The 23,818-nt window shown below is 33.2% G+C and overlaps 2 protein-coding genes across 3 annotated transcripts; both read right to left on the reverse strand.

Annotated features, from left to right (window-relative positions):
* Positions 1-8,569: 8,569 nt before the first annotated feature.
* Positions 8,570-17,691, reverse strand: LOC148197812 (uncharacterized). The gene is made up of 4 exons (XM_088115639.1): positions 17,494-17,691; positions 9,000-9,220; positions 8,756-8,917; positions 8,570-8,678 (listed from the first exon to the last, which is right to left on the reverse strand). Exons 1-4 carry the CDS (start codon positions 17,689-17,691, stop codon positions 8,570-8,572), a joined length of 690 nt encoding a protein of 229 aa, XP_087971765.1.
* A 2,999-nt stretch (positions 17,692-20,690) lies between these two features.
* LOC148197813 (uncharacterized) lies at positions 20,691-23,298 on the reverse strand. 2 transcript variants are annotated; one of them, XM_088115213.1, is made up of 2 exons: positions 22,801-23,298; positions 20,691-21,078 (listed from the first exon to the last, which is right to left on the reverse strand). In XM_088115213.1, exon 1 carries the CDS (start codon positions 23,046-23,048, stop codon positions 22,839-22,841), a length of 210 nt encoding a protein of 69 aa, XP_087971339.1. In that variant the 5' UTR covers positions 23,049-23,298; the 3' UTR covers positions 20,691-21,078; positions 22,801-22,838. The 2 variants fall into 2 exon arrangements, with proteins under 2 accessions (XP_087971339.1, XP_087971340.1); XM_088115214.1 differs by having other exon boundaries at positions 20,691-21,096.
* Between the last annotated feature and the right edge of the window lie 520 nt (positions 23,299-23,818).

Genomic DNA, 23,818 nt, shown 5'->3' on the forward strand with positions numbered 1-23,818 from the left:
ACTTCGACCGTTCGGATTTTAGATCGGAGGTACCGATTTAGAGATATTAATTTTGTAACTTCTCAGGGATCTCAATATTGCTTAATTTATGTTTTTGGATCATTTATAAAAAAATTGATGATTTCCGCCTCATTAACTGTTGGATTGGACTGAAAAGCTTACCATATGATCTAAACATGTTGTTGATTAGTTTGATTGGTTCAGATCGTCGATAAATAATATGTTGAAAAAGGTAATTTGGTTAATTTGTGCTACTTTGGTAAGTAGGCAGAATTGAAACTGAGATATGTTGATTGGTTATTATGTGCTTGTTGAGCATGATTGGTTTGGTATTAGTGGTTGAGATGACATGTGATTGGTTATGAATGATATGTTAGGAAAATGTAATTTTGTTAATTTATGCTACATTGGTAAGTAGACAGAAGGGAATTGAGAAAAGTTCACCGGTTCTCTTATGTTTGTTGAATATGATTAGTTTTGGATGGGTTGTGGTTGGTTATGAATAATTTGTTGAAATAATGTAAATGATGTTGGTTTGCGCTACCTTGGTAAGTAGGCGAGTAGATGTTGGGTCTGCGTTACTTTGGTAAGTAAGCAGGGTGATTTGCGCTACTTTGATAAGTAGGCAGGATGAGATGATGAATGAAGAGATAAAGAGAATGATATAAATCGGGCTACTTTGATAAGTAGGCAGATTAACTATGTGAGTATTGTCTTGCTGCGCTACTTTGGTAAGTAGGCAGAAGATCTTGTTTTATGCTACTTTGGTAAGTAGGCGAATTAATTATACCGTACTGCTTTGGTAAGTAGACAATAATGTCTTGCTGTGCTGCTTTGATAAGTAGACAATATTGTCTTGCGGTGCTACTTTGATAAGTAGAGAGAATAACTTGGTTTGTACTACTTTGGTAAGTAGGTCGGATGAGGTGAAGTTGTAACACTTTGATAAGTGGAATAGTAAAATTGTTGAGCAATGATATTGTGATAATATGTTGAGTGGGTGTGCTTAACTGTATTGAATACTGTGGATGTATGATTAACGGATTGTGAATGGATTGTATGCTTGTTTCAGTTAGCTCACCCTATTGTTTGTGTTTGTGTATGTGAATGCAATGATCGTATAATGTGTCATATTATACGGGAGCATAAACTATTTCAGATGAATTAGCATATGGTTCTAGACTTGCTTAGAAGATGAGAGATCTGTGAAAAAAAAAAAAAAAAAAAAAAAAAAAAAGAGACATGGGGGATTTCTAAATAAATACATTTTGAAATTTCAAACTGTGTGGAATTTTAAATTTAAGAAGTTTATGAACTGTGTGAAATTTTATTTTAGAAGACTTGTGTTGTAATACAACACTTAATATTTTGTTGGTGTTGAAAATTGTTAAAGAAAAGTAATATATGCATTTTTGTGGAAAAATAAATTGTAACGCCTAAATCGGGGTGTTACACTATTGGGTATCAGAGCAATGGTTTTCGAAAATTCATATCTCTTTTGTAAGTAATCTTTTGTTAAATAGTCTTTGTTTAAATAAATAATTTTCGAGGACGAAAATAATTGTTGTTGGGGAGATTGTAAGATCCTTGAAAATATTTGTAAGTTAGATACTAGATAAAAAAAAAATTTAAAAAAAAAATAGTGAATAGTAAATTGTGAATAGTAAATAGTAAAAAGTGAATAGTAAAAAAAAAAATATATAATTATTTTTGGAAAGGATAAGTGTTACACGTAGCTTTGAGATCAGAATTCACCAATTTGCAAATAAAAAATTATTTTTGTAATAGTAAAATGAATAAAAAAATGAATAGTACAAATGAATAGTAAAAATGAATAGTACAAATGAATAGTAAATTTTTTTACTATAAATAGCCAAGGGGGGAGGCTGAAAATTTACACCAAAGAACTTAGAAAAATGTTGAGAGAAGAGAGTTGGAAGAATTTCTAACTGCAAAGGGGATATTCTGGAAGTTTTCAGAGAGCGAGGAGATTAAGTCTGTAATAGAGGTAAGGGAAGCCACTCTTATACTTTGCTTTTCTCTAATCCTAAATCTTGAATATGTAGTATTTTGTTGCTGTATGGTCTTGAATTTTGAATGAGAACATTTATTTGTTTCTTTTGTATTTTTTGGAAGGACGAGAAGTTGTCTAACCGGCTCTGCCAGATTCAACTTCTTGTTTCCCCAAAACTTTGGTTGTTTCTTATATCTTTATATTGTATTTTTGGAAGGACGAGAAGTTGTCTAACCGGCTCTGCCAGATTCAACTTCTTGTTTCCCCAAAGCTTTTGTTGTTTTTTTTTTTATCTTTATATTGTATTTTTGGAAGGATGTGAAGTTGTCTAACCGGCTCTGCCAGATTCAACTTCTTGTTTCCCCAGAAATTTTATTGTTTTATCTATTCTTTTTATTTCATCTTTGTGGAAGGATGAGAAGTTGTCTAACCGGCTCTGCCAGATTCAACTTCTTGTTTCCCCTGAATTTTTATATTAATATTATTTTGATGGTAAGGGCAACTAATTATTTTTGTATGAATTTATAAATATACGAATGTTGAACTGGTGTTCTCTTGCGAAACTGTTTTATGACTTTTATTATATTGGGTGTTATAACTGAAACTGTTAAATTGTACATGTTCTGATGTGATGAATTTATTGAATGAGTTTGTTGGCTGAAATTGATCTTGTTAGAAGGTCTGGAGTAAGGGTTCTGTAATAGCTTATATATGAGTATTAAATAGATATACAGATACTGTTTGAGGTTGTTGTGAGAGGAAGTAAAAATATTAAAATTTGGCATTTTAGATTTAGAGCATAAGACAACAAGGTAGATAAATTAAATAAATAAATTGATTAATTATTGAGGGTCTCCCTTTGTTGGTAGGATAGAGGAACCTTAAAAACCTGAGTTGGCACATCCCTGATCATAGAGCAGCCCTGGTCTGGTCCAGTCAGTTGTGACTAGTCATATGTGCTGGCGTCGAAGGTGAGTTTGATGCGTTCAGACATCTGGGTCCTCTCCGGTGACCAATTGGGGTAAAGAAAAATCTCTACTAGGATGAAAATAAAATAAAACAAGTTGATTGTAGATGCATAATATTATCATGGTAAAAATTTCATATATATTTTATTTATCATTACATTGAGCCCAGACTTTAATATGTAGTTCCTACGATATGTTGATATATTTTGGTTGATCCATGATCTTTGTTTGGTGAAAATATGTTGAGTTATACTCGTTATGGGCAAAATGAGTTTATAATATGAAGCATGATATATGGCAATATGTTTAATTTATTGATACCAAAACGGGTTATTATGAATTCATGATTAAAGAATGAACATGATTGAGTTAGGTGGATAAGAGGGTATGAATTGTTGGTTTTATGAAATGTTGGAGTGGATATGAGAAATCATTACTTATGAAATGATGTTTACTACCGGGAGTAGTATGTTCGAGTTTGGTATGAGCAATGTAACACCTGAGGTTTATGAAAGCAGGCAGAAAGTGGTCTGACCATAAGGCTTTGACATAAACATATGATTCGTAAGTTATATAGAAGCAGGCAGAGAGGGGTCTGACCATAAGGCTTCAGAAAGTAAGACATAGTATATAAGTGAGGCTTAAGGAAGCAGGCAGAGAGCGGTCTGACCATAAGGCTTCATGAGTAAGCATAGTACACTTGTAAGATTTATGGAAATGGAAAAGATGATTTTGATAATGATGAATTAATGACATCGGAATAATGATATTTTATCAATTGCAGAAATACATGATTATAATATTTTTATTACAAGTTTAATGATTTTATGATATGGTTGGCTTACCCTTATTTGTTTGTACTATGATCATATAACTCCTGTTATATGTGATTAGATAATGTTGCAGATGCGGTTGAAAAAGCTTAGAGATGAGAGAGATGCGGGGAAAAAACTTTCAGGGATTTTTGTAAAAAGAATAAATTTGTATTGGGAAGATTATGTTGTGTAAAACTTATAAGTTGAAATTTCAATGATGAAGACTATATTGTTTAAAGTTTGTAAGTTTGGTACTGTACTTTGGAGTAATTGAAATAAAGTTTGATTGTTTATATGAGATATCAAATTAATTTAGTCTCTACTATTAGTAATACCCTTTAAAATATTAGGGTGTTACACGTAGCACCCACTCACAGCCACGTATTACCCACACAAAGCCACGTAGCTAACTTCAGTCCACCCTGTCAGCTGCTCCGTTAAAATCTTAACGCCGTTTCCAAAAAGGACTTGATTGTACACTTTTTACAAAAGATGGGACTACATTAAACTTCTAAAAAAAGGTGGGACCACATTGAACATTGGCCCCCTTTCGAGGGACCAAAAGAGGTATTAAACCAAAGGTCTACTTATATCCTAGAGCATCAAGATGAAGATGAAGGTTCTTCTAGTGATTGAAATACTTCCATTTACGAGGAAGAAGTCTTACATTGTGGAGGAGAGTTATTATGGTTAGAAGACTTCTTGGAAGTCAACATATAGAATTAGAACAATCACAAAGGGAGAATCTATTTCGCACAAGATGCAAAATTCTTGAAAATACTTGTTCATTAATTATGGATAATGGGTTATCTTGTAATTGTTGTAGTTCTAGAATGGTGGAAAAGTTGGCCTTAACTATTATTCCTCGTCCCAAGCCTTATAAGCTTTAGTGGATAAAAGACGATGAAGAAATAATAGTCAAAGAACAAGTAAGCGTACCTATCTCCATTAAAAACTATGAAGAAACAATTTTATGTGATGTTGTGTTAATGGATGTTGGGCATGTTTTATTAGGTAGGCCATGACAATATGATCATAAATCCACTCATGATGGTTACACCAATAAAATAACTTTTCTTCATAAAGGAAGTAGAATAATTTTGATTCCTCTTACACCTCAACAAGTGAAAGAGGATGAACTAAAAATAAAAATAAAAATTGAAAAAGAGAAGAAGAAAGGTTGAATAAACAACCTTCTAAAGGAGAGAATAGAAAGGAGAAGAAGTTATGCATGATTTTAAATTATTCATCCAAAGGTAAATATATTGAATCTTCTTCTAAAAAACATCACTTTGTTTTATTACACAATGAAGGGGAATGTTCAAAACAAAGTGAAAGAAAACATACAATAAAGTCCAAGGATCTTTCTAATAAATCCTTTTTCAAAAATAAAAGGCTTTCTTTCTGTATTCTTTTCTTTGGATACATCCTTTTAATAATATTCATCTTTGTTATTTGTTGAAGATATATTTTTGATCTAGGAGGAAAACAATAAGTCAAAGTTATGCTTCTTTATACCTTCTTGATTTGAGGACAAATCGTTTTTTAAGAGGGGTATAATGGAAACCTATTTAGGGAACTAAATGGATATCCATTCAAAGGAGCATCAACTTAAGCTAAAGCTATAAAAGGAAAGTAGAAAAAAGGACTTTTAAAAGCTCTTTCTTGTTTTTCTTTAAGCGTTAGAAGGACTCTAACCATTAAATACTTGTTTATTTTTACTTTATTAGGACTCAATAAACCTATCTAGGAGATCATAGACCAACCAGCCAAGAGCTTCTTTGGTCAAAGGAAGCAAAAGAGCAAAGAAACGGAGAAAATCTGGTTGACTTCCATATTTGAGGTTGCTTTCTGGATTAGAGATTACAAAGGGAATTGCCTTCTGGATTTTGTTCGTACCCAACCAAGACGCGCGCCCAGCTCTTACTAAGTAGCATTTTTCATGTGTGTACTCGGCTGACTATGTGAAGCAGCATTTGTCAGCTGGCCTATAATACTGGATGTAGTCGAATTTTAGAGAGGGAAATTGGCAGAGAATATAACCTCTTCACCTATAAATAAGAAAGCAAATATCATGTAATTTTCTACTTTCGAGTGTAATGAAATATGCAGAAAACCTGTTTCAACTTCTTATACTCTTGGATCAAATCTTGTGTCCTTATTCTCCCAATCTCCTCTAGCTTTCTTCCCTAGTAGGAAGATTATGAGTTTAGAGGCTCCAAACACCAACCATTCTGTCATTCAAACCTTCGTGAAACACCTTCAGTTCACCAAATTTCCACTGCACCTATTTCAATCCACTACTTCTTTGGTCCTCGGACGTGTAATGCCTGGAACTGCTTCCATGAGATCATGTCTAATCAAAAGTGCAAAAGTCCTATAACATGCTCATGTAAAATAAAACATAGGATATTTCAATTTGATAAAACCGACACAACATTATTAATAGAAGGGGTAGTAAACACGGGATAAGTTCAACCTCTAGAAAATTCATCATTAAACTGGATGAAGGGGATTCTATGAAAAGTATCATAATCTTCATTTCTCATGTTTTCATGTGTTTGTAAACATACCTGCCATAATTTCAACACATACATCAATATTGTGTATAGATTGAATGTAATAATCAAAATCTACAACAATTTGTTTTAGAGTTTAAACACAAATTATTGGCCAACCCACCAAAGTTCACAAGTTTGTCTCAATCCAACAAGAAAATAAAAAATTCCAAAAATTAATCAAAGTAATCAAGAATTAGAGGATAGATCAATATTCACAAAGGAATTCAGTCAAGAAAATGTTTATATTATCATACTCTAAAACACTTAAAAAAATCATTGTAAATATATTTCAAACCTTAAAAGACCCACTTAACATAATTAATTATCTTATACTTATATAATACTAAATTACAGTAAATTTATTTATATAACGATCACTTTAACTAAAAATGTACATTTTACGAAAATCAACTAATATCTATTTACTTAAATGATTATATATGAAAAATATAGTTGAAATCTTTAAAAAAATTACATTTCAGCAAAAAAAAAATATTTTTTAAATATTTCTTACAAATATATCAATTTTTAGAAAAAACAAATCTTGTTTCTTTACTTGTCAATAAAAACTAAATATTGTACACTTACTAAAATTACACTTCTCGATTTTTAATAAATTAAATAAAAAACTTATTCTTCAAATTTATATTATTAAGTCCAATAAATTTAATGAAATTTATATCAAATACATTATTTAAAAAATAATCAATTACTTCAAAAACAAACAAAATTATTTTAATTTCAAAAGTCTTCTATTAACTTATTTATAAATAAATTTATATTACTAAATACAAACATATTTATCATTTATATTATACACTCACTAAAATTACACCTATCGATCTTTAATAAATTAAATAAAGAAAATTATTCTTCAAATTTATATTATTAAGTCCAATAAATTTCATGAAATTTATATCAAATACATTATTTAAAAAATAATCACTAACTTAAAAAACAGACAAAATTATTTTAATTTCAAAATTCTTCTATTAACTTATTTTTAAATAAAATTTATATTACTAAATACAAAAATATTTATAATTTATATTTTCACTCGACCATTTTTTAATTATATTTTTATCCAAATATAAATCATCAATTTTATTTATTTTCTAATTTGTACTCATGCAATTTTATTAATTTAAATTTATATTAAATTATAAAATTTCAACATTCACTAGTGCAGCGAGGGGATTTTACCGCGGTTATTTTTCACTATACGTCGCGGTTTACGAACCGCGGCATATTCAGCCGCGGTAGTAAGTCAGAGACTTTAGGCCGCGGTTCTGACCGCGGTATATAGGTTGCGGAATATGTCGCGGTTGTCTACGTAACCGCTGCCTAAATTCAATTATTTAAAAAAAAAAACAATTTATCCACTATATGCCGCGGTTGAACCGCGGCAATATACTCTAGTATATGTCGCGGTTAGTGCTAAAACCGCGGCCATATGTCTCATTTTAAAAAAAAAACGAAACACTATATGCCGCGGTTATGGTTAGAACCGCGGCATATTCCCCTGCAGTTTTTTAAAATTGCAGGTCTGTTTTTGTGATATCCATTACCACAAAAACAGACCTGCATATAAAAACATGTACACAAATTCAATTTGAACATAACAAACACATGTTCAAATGTATTTCAACATCAAATAAACTACAAAGTCTAAGAAAATTCAATCTAATCAAATGCAATGTTTAAATCTAAGAGCTATTGTATAATCTAATTATATACTTCGCAGCAGCGTTCCTAATGAATAATAGTGACTTCTCAGGAACTGGTGTAGTAGTCTTGAATCTCTACAAAAGACAATTCATATTAATTAGTGTATATGAATTCAACATTTGGGAAAAAATCAAAATTTGTTAAAGTTAAATATTACCGTTTCCCAACGACTTGTGATGTGAGAACGAACAATATGGGTCATCCAATACATTACATAATATCCGCACTCATATGACCCATTTTGTCTGTTACACTACAATATATCATCACAGTTGATAATAGTTAGTGAATAACATTAAAATAAAACAATTATAACAAAGTATGACTTTAGCATATGTCAAACCTTGAGAGAAATCCAAGCAATCTTTCTACTATTAACAATTGATCTTCCACCCATCATCATACTTGCTGGAATAGAACTGTATATAAAAAAAGGTTTTAGCATTCATTTATATAACAAAGAAAGTCCAAACATTGAGGTTCTTACCAATCAATTGCTTGTTTGAGTTGTGTGGGAGGAGGCCTGTGCAATGAGCAGAACCACAAAGCATAGTTGTCTTGCATAGACATAACAAGAAGTTGCCAATGGCGCCTGAAATTCATAATAACGTAACTATTAAATATTAAAATCACATATGGAACATTATTATGTTAACAAAGTTCACTTACCCGGATATATAAGGCAAAAAGTATATTTTCTTGCCCCTTCCAAAACTTCTTATCAGACTCATGTTGATCTGCTCAAAATCATTTGATTCATGAATTGATTGGGGATCAATGAATCCATAATCATCAGAACGCCCCAACTTATTACTGACCCCAGACATATACCTGAAATCAAAAATTAACTTTGATATAAGGATACTTGATATATAAATCAATTTTATATATAAATAATTGGTCATAGACTTACATCGTCCATAGTTGAATAATTGAAATATTCAACTCTTGTGTTCCCGACGCAAGCTCACGGACATCTTGGCTATTAAGGTATATTGGGACCTCAGAGCCTGCCCCAAATACATTAGCATCATACTCAACCTCCAAAGGCTTATCATCAAGGATGTCAGCAAGTAGATGCAATGAAGAAAGAGGGTCATCCTCAGATAGAGGAATCTTCTCTTGTGCCTGCGTCTGTTGTTACATGAAAAGATAAGATAAGTTTTGACATCAAAAACCTTTAAAATTGAGAAGTGTAAAGAAGAATTTCATACCGAGGGGTCAGAAACTGGTTTAACCAAAAATTTAGGCCAAGTGATAAACGACTTATATGCTTGTTCCACAGTGAAAATCTCTTCTGTGGACAGAGGAACCGAGGCATCTGGTATGATCATTTCATCCACTGAGACCTTCACCTCATCCTCTAATAGTTGCATACCATTACATACAGTCGTTGACCTAAACTCTGTTCCACGAGCTACCAGCACCATCTCAGTATCCTCTAAAATGTATAGCAGACATGGACTACCATCGTCCATGTCATCCTCTGGGATGGCTGATGCAGAACAACTTCCTTTGCCGCTTCTCCCTGTCAGAGTAAATGTTAGATTATACAAGAGATAGAAATAATTGCACATAAATGTTTATTAAGTTTACCTGTGGGAGGGGGAGGAATAACATGTTCCTGATCAATAGGAGATGGCACCGGGCGCATGCTCTGAAACTGCTGCTGGTATAACATCTGGAATTCAGCCCTCACCTCGGCCCTGATCTCCTCTCTAAGGTCTTGTCGGACCTTTTTTGTGATCTCTTCTGTCATCCTTTGTGTATCGATGTATGAATATGAAGGCTGACGAGAAGAGCTCCCAAAATAATCTGTAATTCCTACTCCAGGACCTGCAGCACGTACACGTCCAGGGTGCTCAGGTCGTCCAATCGCAGCAGTAAGAATATCCTGGCGACCCTCTGGAGTGAATTGGCCTTGGGAGCTCTGCTCAACCAAGGCGTCCTGTAACATTACAAAACACCATTATTCTTTAAATAGTTTAATGTAGTATGTATAATGACAATATTTATTATTTTAGGAATAGTGATAACTTACAATTCTTTCAGAAATCTCTCGTGCAGTGTCGGAAGAGTAGGTGCCCGATGGTCGCATACGGGCCAACTTCCATTTCTCATGTCTAGACGGTGGAGAAGGAGGCTGAGGAGGGCTACCACCCTGAGATGGTGGTATAGCATCTGCCTTTTGCTTGAGGATTTTCTCCTCAAGCTTCCTATACCCACCACGAGATAATAGGTGGGGGTTTTTGTTGTGAGCACTTGTTCCTTGTGCTTTGCTTCTAATTGCCTGTCACATACACATTAATTAATTAGTTCATATGATATATATTTACTAATGAGGAATTGAATAATATGAACTACACTAACCTGCCATTCCTCTGACATCCGACTCTCTTTAAAAAGCCGCCAAGTCTCCTCATCAATGGACTTATATGAACTACATGGACTTTTATGTTTAAGGTGTCCAAAGATGTATCTTGATGTCAACTTGCTTTTAAAGTTTCTGAAATTTTCTGCAACAGTTGACAAACACTTATTTCTAAGTGTTGTGACATTTGGAATGTCAAATGTCATCTGAAAAAAACATAATAAAGTTGTATTAGTACAAAATTATCAATATAAACAAATTTTAATTCAAATGCTATTAACTAACTTACCAATATATCTTTCCAAATAATGTTCCGGTCAACCTCGGACACATGATCAAAAGATGGAATGAGAATGCTAATCTTATCACGTGCCACTACTCCAAGGTATGATCGGAAGTCATCTGCATGGGGGCCAGTTGCCACACCCGTGGTGACATTCACATTCACCGGAGTTCTTTCACCACTATTTTTCCTGATCAATATTTGTTTCATCCTAGTGGGTCCTCTAGTGGATCTGGTTGGGGGAGCCTCATCCCCTGAAGAATGTGGATGATCAGCCATATATCTGTCAAAATAAATAACAACATTAAATTTTATTTCAAGACTTATGTAATATCATATAAATTAACAAAACATGTAATAGTAATCATAGGAAATGTATAAAAGGAAAACTTATGTTATATTAATAAAATACTTATACAGAAATTGAAAATTCATACATAAAGATATGGATTCATCATATGTATATTCCCTCATCATGATCTGACCGAATTGCATGTACATCATCGTCAACTACAGATTGGTCATCCAAATTTGTTGTAGTTTGAAATGAATGGTTGTCAGCAATATAAATATTAATCAGATTGTCTTCGTTAACTTCAATTTGTTTTTTGCCTTGAAAAGCAACATACCAATGGTCAGACGCAGGATCTTTGACATAAAAAACATGACATGCTTGATGTACCATGATAAACGGTTCGTCTCGGTAACCCACCTTGCGAAAATCAACCAGTGTCATACCCGAGTCATCTATTTTCACACCACTCTTATTGTCAAACCACTTACACTTGAACAATGGAACAAAAAACTTGGTGTAATCACCCTCCCATATCTCTTATATTATACCATAATATCTCATTGATCCAAGTACAGGAGATTGATCTTTTGATGTGGAAAATTGAAGTGACTCAGCTTCTAAACTGACTCCACTATTTTGTACTGTGCTTTTATCATCCAAAGTCTTCGTATAGAATGTGCAATTATTGACTTCATAACCTGTACAACACACGACATCAAACTTCAAACCATTTGCAAGCCACAATAAAGTTTCAGAAGAATGTGGTTCTTTGTCAATTTCGGATTTGAACCAAGACATAAATGTTTTGTTACGCTCCATCAATTGCCATTTCTCTGATTGTCTTGGATTTTTATTCTTAACAATGGCTTTGTGTGCTTCCAAAAAAGGGATCACCTCATCTGTGTTGTTCAATATATAAAGATGCGCTTGCAACAATTCTTCGCGATCTTTTGTCACCACATTGACACCTCGGATGCTTTTACTTGTAGAAAATTTATTCAACCATGCTGTGCGAGGAACTCCTATTGGATTCGTTGATGTCATGTAATCTGAACAAAACTCGATACTTTCTTCAGCAATATACCTTTCAATCATCGAACCTTCAGGACGATATGGATTTTTAACGTACCCTTTCAAAATCTTCATATAACGCTCAATAGGATACATCCATCTTAAGTATACCGGTCCGCACAACTTGATTTCTCTAACGAAATGAACAAGTAAATGTACCATGATGTCAAAAAAAGATGGAGGGAAAAACATCTCTAGTTGACACAAGATGATAACAATCTCGCCTTGAAGTTCATCTAACTTTGTAGGATCGATGGCTTTACTACATATTGACGAGAAAAATGAACACAACCTGTTTATGGTCTGCCTAACATTTTTGGGCAAAATTCCACGAATAGCCACCGGTAACAACTGTTGCATTAAGACGTGACAATCGTGAGACTTCATGCCAACAAGCTTTAAGTCCTGCATTGACACTAAACTCTTCATATTTGAAGAGTATCCTTGTGGTACTTTGATACTCTTTAAACATACACAAAAACTTATCTTCTCTTGTCTAGACATTGTGTAACATGCAGGGGGCAAATAAGTACGTTTACCAATCTCCTTGGGTGCCAACTCTTCTCGGATATTCATGTCAACCAAATCCAAACGAGCATTAACTCCATCTTTTGTCTTTCCCTGAATGTTGAGTAATGTACCAATCAAGCTATCACACACATTCTTTTCTACATGCATCACATCTATGCAATGTCGAACATCTAACTTTGACCAATATGGAAGATCGAAGAATATTGATTTCTTCTTCCAAGGGGTCGTTACAGATGATTTCTTCGATGTTTTCCCAAATACATGATGTATTTTATTAACTTTTTCAAGAACTTCAAGGCCAGTAAGTGGATTTGGTGCTTCGTCCCTCTCTTGATCTCCATTGAATGCTTTTTTTAACCTTCGATATGGATGATTACGTTTTAGAAATCTCCGATGACGCAGATACACCGTCTTTCTTCCATGTTTCAATTGATGAGCTGCAGTGTTTTCTTCACATATAGGACACGCTTTATGACCCTTGACACTGTATCCTGACAAATTACCATAAGCAGGAAAGTCATTAATGGTGCAAAATAACATTGCACGCATCATAAAAGTCTATGAAGCGAATGCATCAAATATTTCAACCCCATCAACCCACAAAACCTTCAAGTCTTCAACTAGTGGGCTTAGATAAACATCTATGTCATTTCCAGGCTGCTTTGGACCAGATATCATCATAGACAACATCATGTACTTCCTCTTCATGCACAATGCAGGAGATAAGTTGTAAATTATCAATATAACTGGCCAACAACTGTGATTGGTACTCAGATTACCAAATGGGTTCATTCCATCAGTGGCTAAACCAAGCCTAAGATTTCTACACTCTTTACCAAATTCGGGGAATTGTCGATCAATATTTTTCCATTGTTTTGAATCAGCTGGATGACGAAGCAGCCCGTCAATTTTTCTCTCATCTGCATGCCATCTAAGATTTTTAGCATCTTTGGGATTCGCAAACAAACGCTTAAGTCTGGGCACTATTGGAAGATACCAAACTACTTTCAAAGCAGATCCATTTTTTTCTATCTGACCATTATCTTCACTATTGTTTTTTGACTTGTATCGTGATAAGCCATATTTTGGACACTTTGTCAAAAATTCAAACTCTTTCCTATACAAAATGCAGTCATTGGGACAAGCATGTATCCTTTTATACTCCATACCCATTGGACAAAGAATTTTCTTCGCATCATAATTACGAGTGGGCAGTGTATTTCCATCTGGCAACATTTCATTCAACAACGTTAACAGTTCTGTAAAACTCTTATCAGTCCATCCATTGCTCGCCTTCAAATTCATGAGCCTTAACACCGCTGACAAACGTGTGAACTTAGTTGAACCGACATACAAAGGTGTTTCCGCATCAGTCGACATCGTCTCATACACATGAGCTTTGGCAAAATTTTCTGCTCCAACATCGCGGATCATGTCCTCCAATTTGTCTTCATCCGGTCGATCTTCTTCCATGGTGGAATCAGTAACATTTACAGTTTGAGAGTCAGCGGGAAAATGCATTTCTTCGCCGTGCCATATCCATGTTGTATAACATCTTAGAAAACCATCACATATAAGATGTTCTCTAATTTGAGTTGCGTTCAACTTTCTCTCATTCAAACAGTTCACACAAGGACATCTAAACTTCACTTCATCATCATTTCTCCCCTCATTACGTTGCGCAAATTGTATAAATTTCTCTACACCTCTCTCGTACTCAGCACTAATACGTGGTAAATTAATCCAATTTCGATCCATATTCCTAAATATTACATAAAAAGATAAGCTACTAAAAATCAAACTTGCAATTTCATACATATCATTGAAACTTAGTGAATAATATTTTAAGGTTTATAAATAATACAAGAACTACAACACACATTACCAAAACTATAGCAAAAACCATACCATACATTACCAAAACTATAGCAATTTCATGCATTACCAAAATTTTAAGAAAAACTATACCATACATTACCAAAACTATAGAAATTTCATACATTACCAAAACTATAGCATTATGCAAAATCTAATGAAGAAATCATGTTAAGAATGCAAAAGGGCATAAATACCTGGAACAGGGGCGGCGAAAACGTTTGGTGCAAAAAAACGAAATGGCAGCGGAGAGGTATTGATCGTCTAAAACGATTTTGATCGGTTAAAAGAGTTTCTTATCGTCAAAAATGAGAAATGACCGAACAATTTTGAGTTTAAACGGTGAAAAACGAGGTATCTGAGATGTTGGGTGGTTCGGAGGGAGAAGAAACGCGAAAACACAGCACTGCGCGATGAAGAAGACGACATTGTTCCAACGTTTTGATTTTTAACTCTGACTGGGGAATCTACCGCGGTTCACTACTTAACCGCGGTATAAAAGGGGTATATGCCACGGTTTCACAAGCAACCGCGGCCTATACGGATTAAAAAAATTAAGGGTTAAATATGTTTTTAGTCCCTAAACTATTGGCCGTTTCTGGTTTTCGTCCCTCTTCCAAAGTAAGGTACGATTTGGTCCTCATTCTTTAGAAAAACGTTCGTTTTAGTCCTCAAAATTTTGTTTTTAGTCCTCGTTTTAGTCCTCAAAACGTTCGTTTTTTCGACTAAAACGAACGTTTTTTAAAGATTGAGGACCAAATCGTACCTTAGTTTGGAAGAGGGACGAAAACCAGAAACGGTCAATAGTTTAGGGACTAAAAACATATTTAACCCAAAAATTAACCTAAATGGCATTTTTGAAATTATTTTCAAACTATATGCAGCAGTTCAGCGGGCAACCGCGGTATATTCCTCGAAATATTTAAAATTAATTTTAAATTTATTTCAGGTAGGAGAATAGGTTGCGGTTGCTCGTAGAACCGCGGCCTATCCCCCTGTAACGTGCTGAACACACTGTCTCCCCAACTGCCTTTTGGGGAATTTCAGTAGATGACAGGGGGTATATGCCGCGGTTACTCTGCGAAACCGCGGCATATACCCCTGTAACTTTTGAAATTCTCTGACTGGCAGAGAAGTTGAGAAGTTACTGCGGTATATGCCGCGGTTGCTCTGAGCAACCGCAGCATATACCCTTGTAACTTTTGAAATTCTCTGATTCAGTCAGCCCCTGCAATAAATTGGCAGGGGTATATGCCGCGATTCTTTGGACAACCGCGGCATATACTCTGTTATTTAATTTTTTATTCACACGTGGCGTCAAAGGGGATGGTTGACGGGAGTATATGCCGCGGTTCAGCACGGAACCGCGGCATATGTGTTCGATTTATTTACAAAACTGCCACCGCGCACCATTATGCTGCGGTTTCCGATGAACCGTGGCATAATGTGCGCTGTAAAAACCCAATTTTTTACTAGTGATTTAATAAAAAATAAGATATTTCAACATTTATTAATTAAATATACATTTCTAAAATAAGTTATATCACTTACCTATTTTTAAAAATATTATTATTATTACATGACAATATTTTTTTACAACTATATTTATTCATATCATTTCTCTTATTTTAAAATACAAATTTATAATTAAATAATATTTTAACTGTAATTTTAAACATCAAAATTTGAAAAAAAAAACAATTAATTTCTTCTATAGTCACATCACTATTTAATTGTATTTTTTCTAACTTTTTACACTAAAATTATTCTTAACTAAATTAATTTTACTAAATAAATATAAATTTCTTAAACTTAGCTTCTCAAAAAGTACTTGTCTTATAACATATATCATAGTTCATAATTCGATTGTTTAGACATCGAATTTGGACAGGTAATTCGATTGTTTAAAAAAAAGTTTATTATCATCCTAGTACAGTAGGTTATTTATGAAAAAAATTTAGGTTTTGTTTTGAGATGATTAGCAAAGGGTGAGTTGATGAATTTCAGGATAAATTTTTTGTTGTTTATTTGAGTGAATTTGAAAGTAAAGTTTGTAAGAATTAACGTAGATTTAGATTGATGTGATAGATACAAAAATTGTTTAACTGGTAAAAACTAAAAATTACCAAAATGACCATAATTATTAAAATAATATAAAATGATAATTGTTATATTTAATTAAAAAAATGTTTATAAAGAATAAAAAATTAACTTTAATTATTAAAATTAATATTAAAAATATAAAGAAATATAATTTAGTAAAATGAAATTATTTTTAAATTTAATATTTTCGAAAAAACAACTAATTAAACGAAGTTAGAATATTACATGATATAAATGAAGTGCGAACATAATAACATACAAATATATTTGTCATAGTTTATGATGAAGTTACTTTGGTCAGGTATGTAAGCAATTTATTGAAACGATATTGTATTGGCATCCCTATTAGACGTCTTGTATGAGATGGATGTGAAGATAGAAAGTTGAAGCACTACCTAAATAAATTTATCTTCTTGAATGTTCATTGTCCATAATAAGTTTTGAATTTCTTTTGAAGTTGCATTAGATAAAGGAGTCATGGCTGTTAACAACGAATTTGGACGCTCCATGGCCTGAATTTCTTCTTCTTTCAGTAAGCCCCTTTTCCAATTCATCAATGATTCAAGAATCCATCTGATTTGCACTTCATTAAGTTGACAATAAATAAAAGTATGATAATTGATGTCAAAGCAAGTAGAATTGAAATATAGCTAATGTAAAAAATCAAACACATAAGTCAATGTAAGTAAATAAGTCATGTAATACAATCATCGAATAGTAAAGAACTAAATCATCTAAATGGTGAAGAATTGAGTTAACGTTATGATTCAGTTGTCGCATAGTAAAGAACTAAATCATCGAATAGTAAAGAACTAAATCGCAAATTGTCGATTCATGTTAAAGGATAAGTTTGTCAAGTTATCTTCAATACGCTAAACCTGCCCCTGCATTTGTTCCATATCCTGCATTTTGTGTTGCAAGTCTTGTACCCTCTCCCACATTTGGGTCATCATATTAGGATATGAAGGAGGTTGCACAAAATTCTCATGTTGAGGACTATGATGTTGTGGTTGCTTTTCGTCTTCATCATCACCGAAGTCGTGTTGCCAAACACCGTTGACATTAACAATATTCATCCTCTTCAAAGAATTAGTTGAAAAATGTTGTTTGGTGGCAATATGAGTGTTTGCCTCTACATCAAGATTTACTTTAGTGTATTGCATGATTTGGGTGATCAAGACATTGTATCGTAAAGGTGTGTCACCAGCCTTGCATTTAAGTATATGTTGCATGATGTGATGACGCCAATTGATATGTATATTATTTTCGAGCACTAACAATATAAAGATATCTTCGTGCAATAACTTTGCAAAATTTCTAGGTCACGGAGTCAACATGTGCACAATAACGTCATGCAAAAGTCTATCATTAAAATTCAAACAACCAACTATTTTAACACGTTGACCCTGCATTTCTGGTCTAACCACAGAAGCCAATTTCATCTCTCGGTCATAGGGAAAGTCATCTGGGATATTTGCGAAACACAATTTTTAACCCTCATACTTCATCTGAGCAACATTCATCCAATCAACAAGTTTCAATCTAATTCTTCTCTTGTTAACCTCACTAAGAAGATATCCATTTTCGAAATCCTCATATTTGAATAAAACACTTTGATCAAATCTGGATAGAAAGATCGCTCCAATGTCAGAAAATCTACCACTCCTTGAAATACAAGACGATGTTGAAAATATAAGCCTGACACGGCAAATGATTCAAAATTCATGATTTTTGGAACAACAATATTTATTGTGTAGAAGTTAATGGCATAGTGTTCCATCTTATGAATGCCACTGAAGAAACGACGATGATCTAATACTTTTGCAACAAATGGTCTGACATATGTAGGAGCTTCTGTCTCAATTGTGGGTTCTTTTCCTTTACGGCTTTTTGGATGATGATGATGTCATTTACCAATAACTTCAACAAAACAAAAAATAAGAACAATAACAAGTTAAGTCATAAGAACAATTCAATATTAATAATAACAAGATCATTCAAAAACCATTATAAGTCATAATCATTACTTAAATATTGCAGAATGTTAAAAAACAACAAGTCATAATTACAATACAACTAAAACTGTGGCATTGACAGTTATGGTCAGTCACCTCCCATCATCAACTTGCATAACTTATTTCACCTCTTATGTGGTGGAAGTACCATCAATCTTTTTGTACATACCGGATTTCCACATAAGAAATCATAACATTACTCTAGGAATATTTCATCTCAAATATTCATTGCACTCAGCATCTCATATATGTCGCCCTATGTGTGAATGTAGGGGTGCGACGTTGGATCTCTGTTTGGTTACTCAAAATTTCATTTCTCTTTTCCATGACAATGACTTGTCGTTCGACCATTTTTGAAATCTTCTCAAAGTGAACATTGGTATATCCAATGACATCTGTGAAGTCATCTAGGATGGTCGTCAATTTATCAAATTACATCAACCATAGGTGCCTTCCTCTTCGACCCTCGTGAGGATGAAGTTCCTCCGGATGGGACGGAAGACACAGATTGAGTTTAGCCTGAACTACACTCATCCACAAATGGAGGAGATGGTGGAGTTGGGTCTGTAAACCTTGGATAGATGAGCTACACCCTGGACAATACAGTGTTTTTTCTCCTTGTTTTGTGTTGTGTTGTGTTGCCCTTCTCCTTGTTTTTTCTTCTATCTATTTTCTCCAGACAAGGTTAACATTGTGTTCACTTTCGAGGATTGTACTGTTTAGAAGGAAAAGGAAAGACTGATTGTATTGTGTTCACATACGTTCTAGCTGGGTGCAACCCATCTATATAGGGTTTATAGACCCAACTCCACCATCTCCCCCATCTGTGGATGAGTGTAGTCCAGGCCAAACTCAATATGTGCCTTCCGTCCCATCTGGAGGAACTTCATCCTCACGAGGGTCGAAGAGGAAAGCACCTATGGTTAATGTAATTGATGCTCAATTTGATAAATTAACGACCAGCCCAGATGACTTCACAAATGTCATGGGATCTACCAATGTTCACTTTGAGAAGATTTCAAACATGGTCAAACGACACGTCATTGTCATGGAAAAGAGAAATTAAATTATGAGTAACCAAACGGAGATCCAAAGTCGTTCCCCTACATTCACATACACAGAGGGCGACATATATGTGATGCTGAGTGCAATGAATATTTCAGATGAAATCTTCCTAGAGCAATGTTATGATTTCCTATGTGGAAATCTGACATGTACAAAAAGATTGATGGGACTTCCACTATATAAGAGGTGGAATAAGTTATGCAAAATGATGATGGAAGGTGACTGACCACAGGTGTCAATGCCATAGTTTTAGTTCTTGTAATTATGACTTGTTTTTTAATATTCTATAATATTTAAGTAATGGTTATGACTCATAATAGTTTGTGAATGATCTTGTTATTATTAATATTGAATTGTTCTTATGACTTAACTTGTTATTGGTCTTATTTTTTGTTTTGTTGAAGTTATTGGTAAGTGACATCATCATCATCTAAAAAGCCTAAAAAAAGCTGTAAAGGAAAAGAACTCACAACTGAGACAAAAGCTCTTACATATGTCAAACCATTTGTTACTTACATCAGTATCGTTTCTTTAGTGACAGTCATAAGAAGGAACACTATGTCACTGACTTCTACACAAGAAATATTGTTGTTCCAAAAAGCATGAATTTCGAATCATTTGCCGCGTCAAACTTATATTTTCAACATAGGAGTGGTAGATTTTCTTACATTGGAGCGACCTTTCTATCCAGATTTGATCAAAGTGTTTTATTCAAATATGAGGATTTCTGAAAATGGATATCTTCTCAATGAGATTAACTAGAGAAGAATTAGATTGAAACCTGCTGATTTGATTAATGGTGCTAATATGAAGTACAAGGGTTAGAAATTGTGTTTCGCAAATATCCCAAATGACTTTCCCTATGCCCTTGAGATGGCATTGGCTACTATGGTTAGACCAGAAATGTAGGGTCAACGTGTTAAAACGGTTGGTTGTTTGAATATTAATTATACACTTATGCATTATGTTATTGTGCACATGTTGAATCCACGAACTGAAAATTTTGCAAAATTATTGCACGAAGATATCTTTTTGTTATGGGTGCTCAAAAATAATATACATATCAATTGGTCTCATCACATCGTGTAACATATGCTTAAATGCAAAACTGGTGATACACCCCTACCATACGGTGTCTTGATCACCCAAATCATGCAATACATTGGAGTACATCTTGATGTCGATGCTAGTACTCAGATTGGCACTAGACAACATTTTTCATCTAATTCTTTGAAGAGGTTGAATATTGTTAATGTCAATGGTGTTTGACAACACGACTTCGGTGATGATGAAGATGAAGAGCAACCACAACATCAGTCTTCAACATGAGAACCCTGTGCAACCTCCTCGATATCCTTCAAATTCTATTATGATGACCCAAATCTGGAAAGGGGTACAAGACTTGCAACACATAATGCATGATATGAAACAAAAGTAGAGACAAGTTCAGCGTATTAAAGATAACTTGTCAAACTTATCTCTCGACATGAAGAGACAATTTGTTAACATGAATCATAATGTTAACTTAATTCTTCACCATTTAGATGATTAAGTTATTTACTATTCGGTGATAGTATTATATGACTTATTTACTTACATTGACTTATTTTTTTTATTTCTTACATTAGATATATTTCAATTCTACTTGCTTTGACATCAATTATCATACTTCTATTTAACTTAATGAATTGCAATTCAGATGGATTTTCGAATCATTGATGAATAGAAAAAGAAAATTACTAAAAGAATAAGCTTTGTGCAATTCTTGAACAACAAATTCAGGCCATGGAACGTCGAAATTCACTGTTAACAGTCATGACTCATTCATTTAATGCAACTTCAGAAGAAATTCAAAACTTATTATGAACTATGAACATTCAAGATGATAATTTATTCAAACAATGCTTCGACTTTCTATCTTCACATTCATCTCATACAATACACGTAATATGGATGCCAATACAATATCGTTTCAATAGATTGCTTACATATTTCACCAAAGCAACTTCATCATAAATTATGACAAATATATTTATATGTTATTATGTTTGCACTTCATTATATCATGTAATACTCTAACTACCTTTAAAATTGTTTTTTCAAAAATATTAAATTTAAAAATAATTTCATTTTACTAAATTATAACTTTTTACATTTTTAAAATTAATTTTAATAATTAACATTAATATTTTACTCTTTATAAATATTTTTACAATTAAATATAACACTAAAAATTATTATTTAACATTACTTTAATAATTAAGAGCATTTTGATAATTTTTAATTTCTTCCAATTAAACAATTTTTTTATTGACACATCAATCAAATTCTACTAATTTTTACAAATTTTATTTCCAAATTCACTCTTATTTACTTCTAAATTCACTTAAATAAACAACAAAAAATTTACCCTCAAATTTATCCACTCATTTTATCTAAATCATTTTTTACGATATCCTCGAAGTGAACAAAGCCTAACAACTAAGCCTTAGAGAAGTATCTCAGTGAAAAATTCGGATTTAGTTATTTCAACTTTCCCCTTATCATAGGTACAAGGCCTTGTTCACACCTAAGCCACAAGTTTATTACATCTAATATAAATCTTTTGGTTTTCTTCAAAACCACTATTATACATGGTTAGATTCATTCTGAAATATTTACGAAATACTAGCTAAAACAATTTTAAATAAAGCACGTACATAGTTTATATATACATGTATAATTGTATATATTTAATTTTCCGTCAAGAATCGATTCTCAATAAAAAAAATTATTCAGGGAATTTAAAATAATGTTGCATGAGGTAAAAATATTATATTGCTTTAACTACAATCATGGCAAACTAACCTAAAAAACCCTTATCATCAAGTACAAAATCAAGCTTTTGGATCCAGGAGGCACTTGAAAAGGAAGTTAGTTAGTTCAGATTAAAGCATCATACTAAGGCAGCAAACAGAACCACCAAAAAAACTGCAGATCTATGCATTTCCCATAGCCAAAAGGAAAAATATTTGCTTTTTATTTGAGTACTAAGGTTACAACAACAACAAAGCAAAAGCAGAAGACAACAATGGTATTTCTTTTCTCAGTAAACAAATAGTATACCTTGGAGGAGAAAGGGAACCCAGATCCCGGCAACCGGTTCAGCCAGTGTAGATGTGAACTTTAACAGCCAAGATTAGGATTGAGTAGAGTGCGAAGAAGATGAGTGTGTGGATGAAAATAGCTTTGCCGTTTGTCTTCATGCCCCCGAACTCAAGTTGCTTCCCGTTTCCCGGAAAGGAAAAAAGCAAACCCGGTTGAAGCAGCACGAACAGCACCACCCCGATTAACACCGGTGCCCAGTCAGTCATCTTCCCGGAAAATCAGAAGGGAAAGCGGATCTTTTGGACCCAGAAAAGAAAAATGTAGCTGTCGGTTGAGATAAGAGAAAAGGTTGTACCTTTAGGTGGTGCTTGGAATATAATGAAGAGTAATGAAGAAATCACCGAAAGGAACGCTTGGGAATTTGGAAGCACAAGTGAAGGGTTGCAGGGTTGAGCTTTTGTTTTGCCTCTTTCATGGGTGGCTATGCTTGTCTGTACCCGATACTAGAAAATTGGTATAATAACGTTAACTTTTTGAATACGCGTAGATATCCGGATCCGGTTTTTACCGGGTTTGGTTTGGTGGACCCACCAATAAATGTGACGAAACCGATCTTGCCCTCCCCACCATTCTTTTTCGTATGGTTGGGTTATGAGTTGGGTAATCATTCCACAATTATATTTTTGTTTTATTATTTATGTTTTTAATTTTCATAATAATTGGAGGTCATCCACATTATAGGAATTATTTATAATTTTTTTTTATCTTTTTTAGTTTTATTATACCAATCACTTTTAAAGGATTTTACAATATTTATTCAAAAGGTTTACAAAATTTACATTTTAATTATTTTTTTTCAATAATTATGTAGAAGTGTACATTTTAGGATAAAAGTGTATTATTTTTATTTTCATCATTTTGAATTTTTAAAATATAAAATATTTTTTTTATCATGTCAATATCTCATTAAAAAGAGTTTATAGGACTTAAGTATTATACCTGTAAGACCCATAAAAATATATATATATATATATAT

The sequence above is a fragment of the Vigna umbellata genome, chromosome 5 (assembly GCF_029865625.1).
Source record: "Vigna umbellata cultivar VRB3 chromosome 5, Vumbellata_1.0, whole genome shotgun sequence".
Classification (NCBI taxonomy): Eukaryota; Viridiplantae; Streptophyta; class Magnoliopsida; order Fabales; family Fabaceae; genus Vigna; species Vigna umbellata.

Coding starts and splice junctions, on each gene's coding strand:
- LOC148197812 (XM_088115639.1), bottom strand. CDS start 17,691: ATGAATATTGTTAATGTCAACGGTGTTTGGCAACACGACTTCGGTGAT. Junction 8,918..8,999: donor ATTATTCAACTATGGACGAT/GTAAGTCTATGA, acceptor TTTTGATTTCAG/GTATATGTCTGGGGTCAGTA. Junction 8,679..8,755: donor TTTTTGCCTTATATATCCGG/GTAAGTGAACTT, acceptor TATGAATTTCAG/GCGCCATTGGCAACTTCTTG.
- LOC148197813 (XM_088115213.1), bottom strand. CDS start 23,048: ATGACTGACTGGGCACCGGTGTTAATCGGGGTGGTGCTGTTCGTGCTG.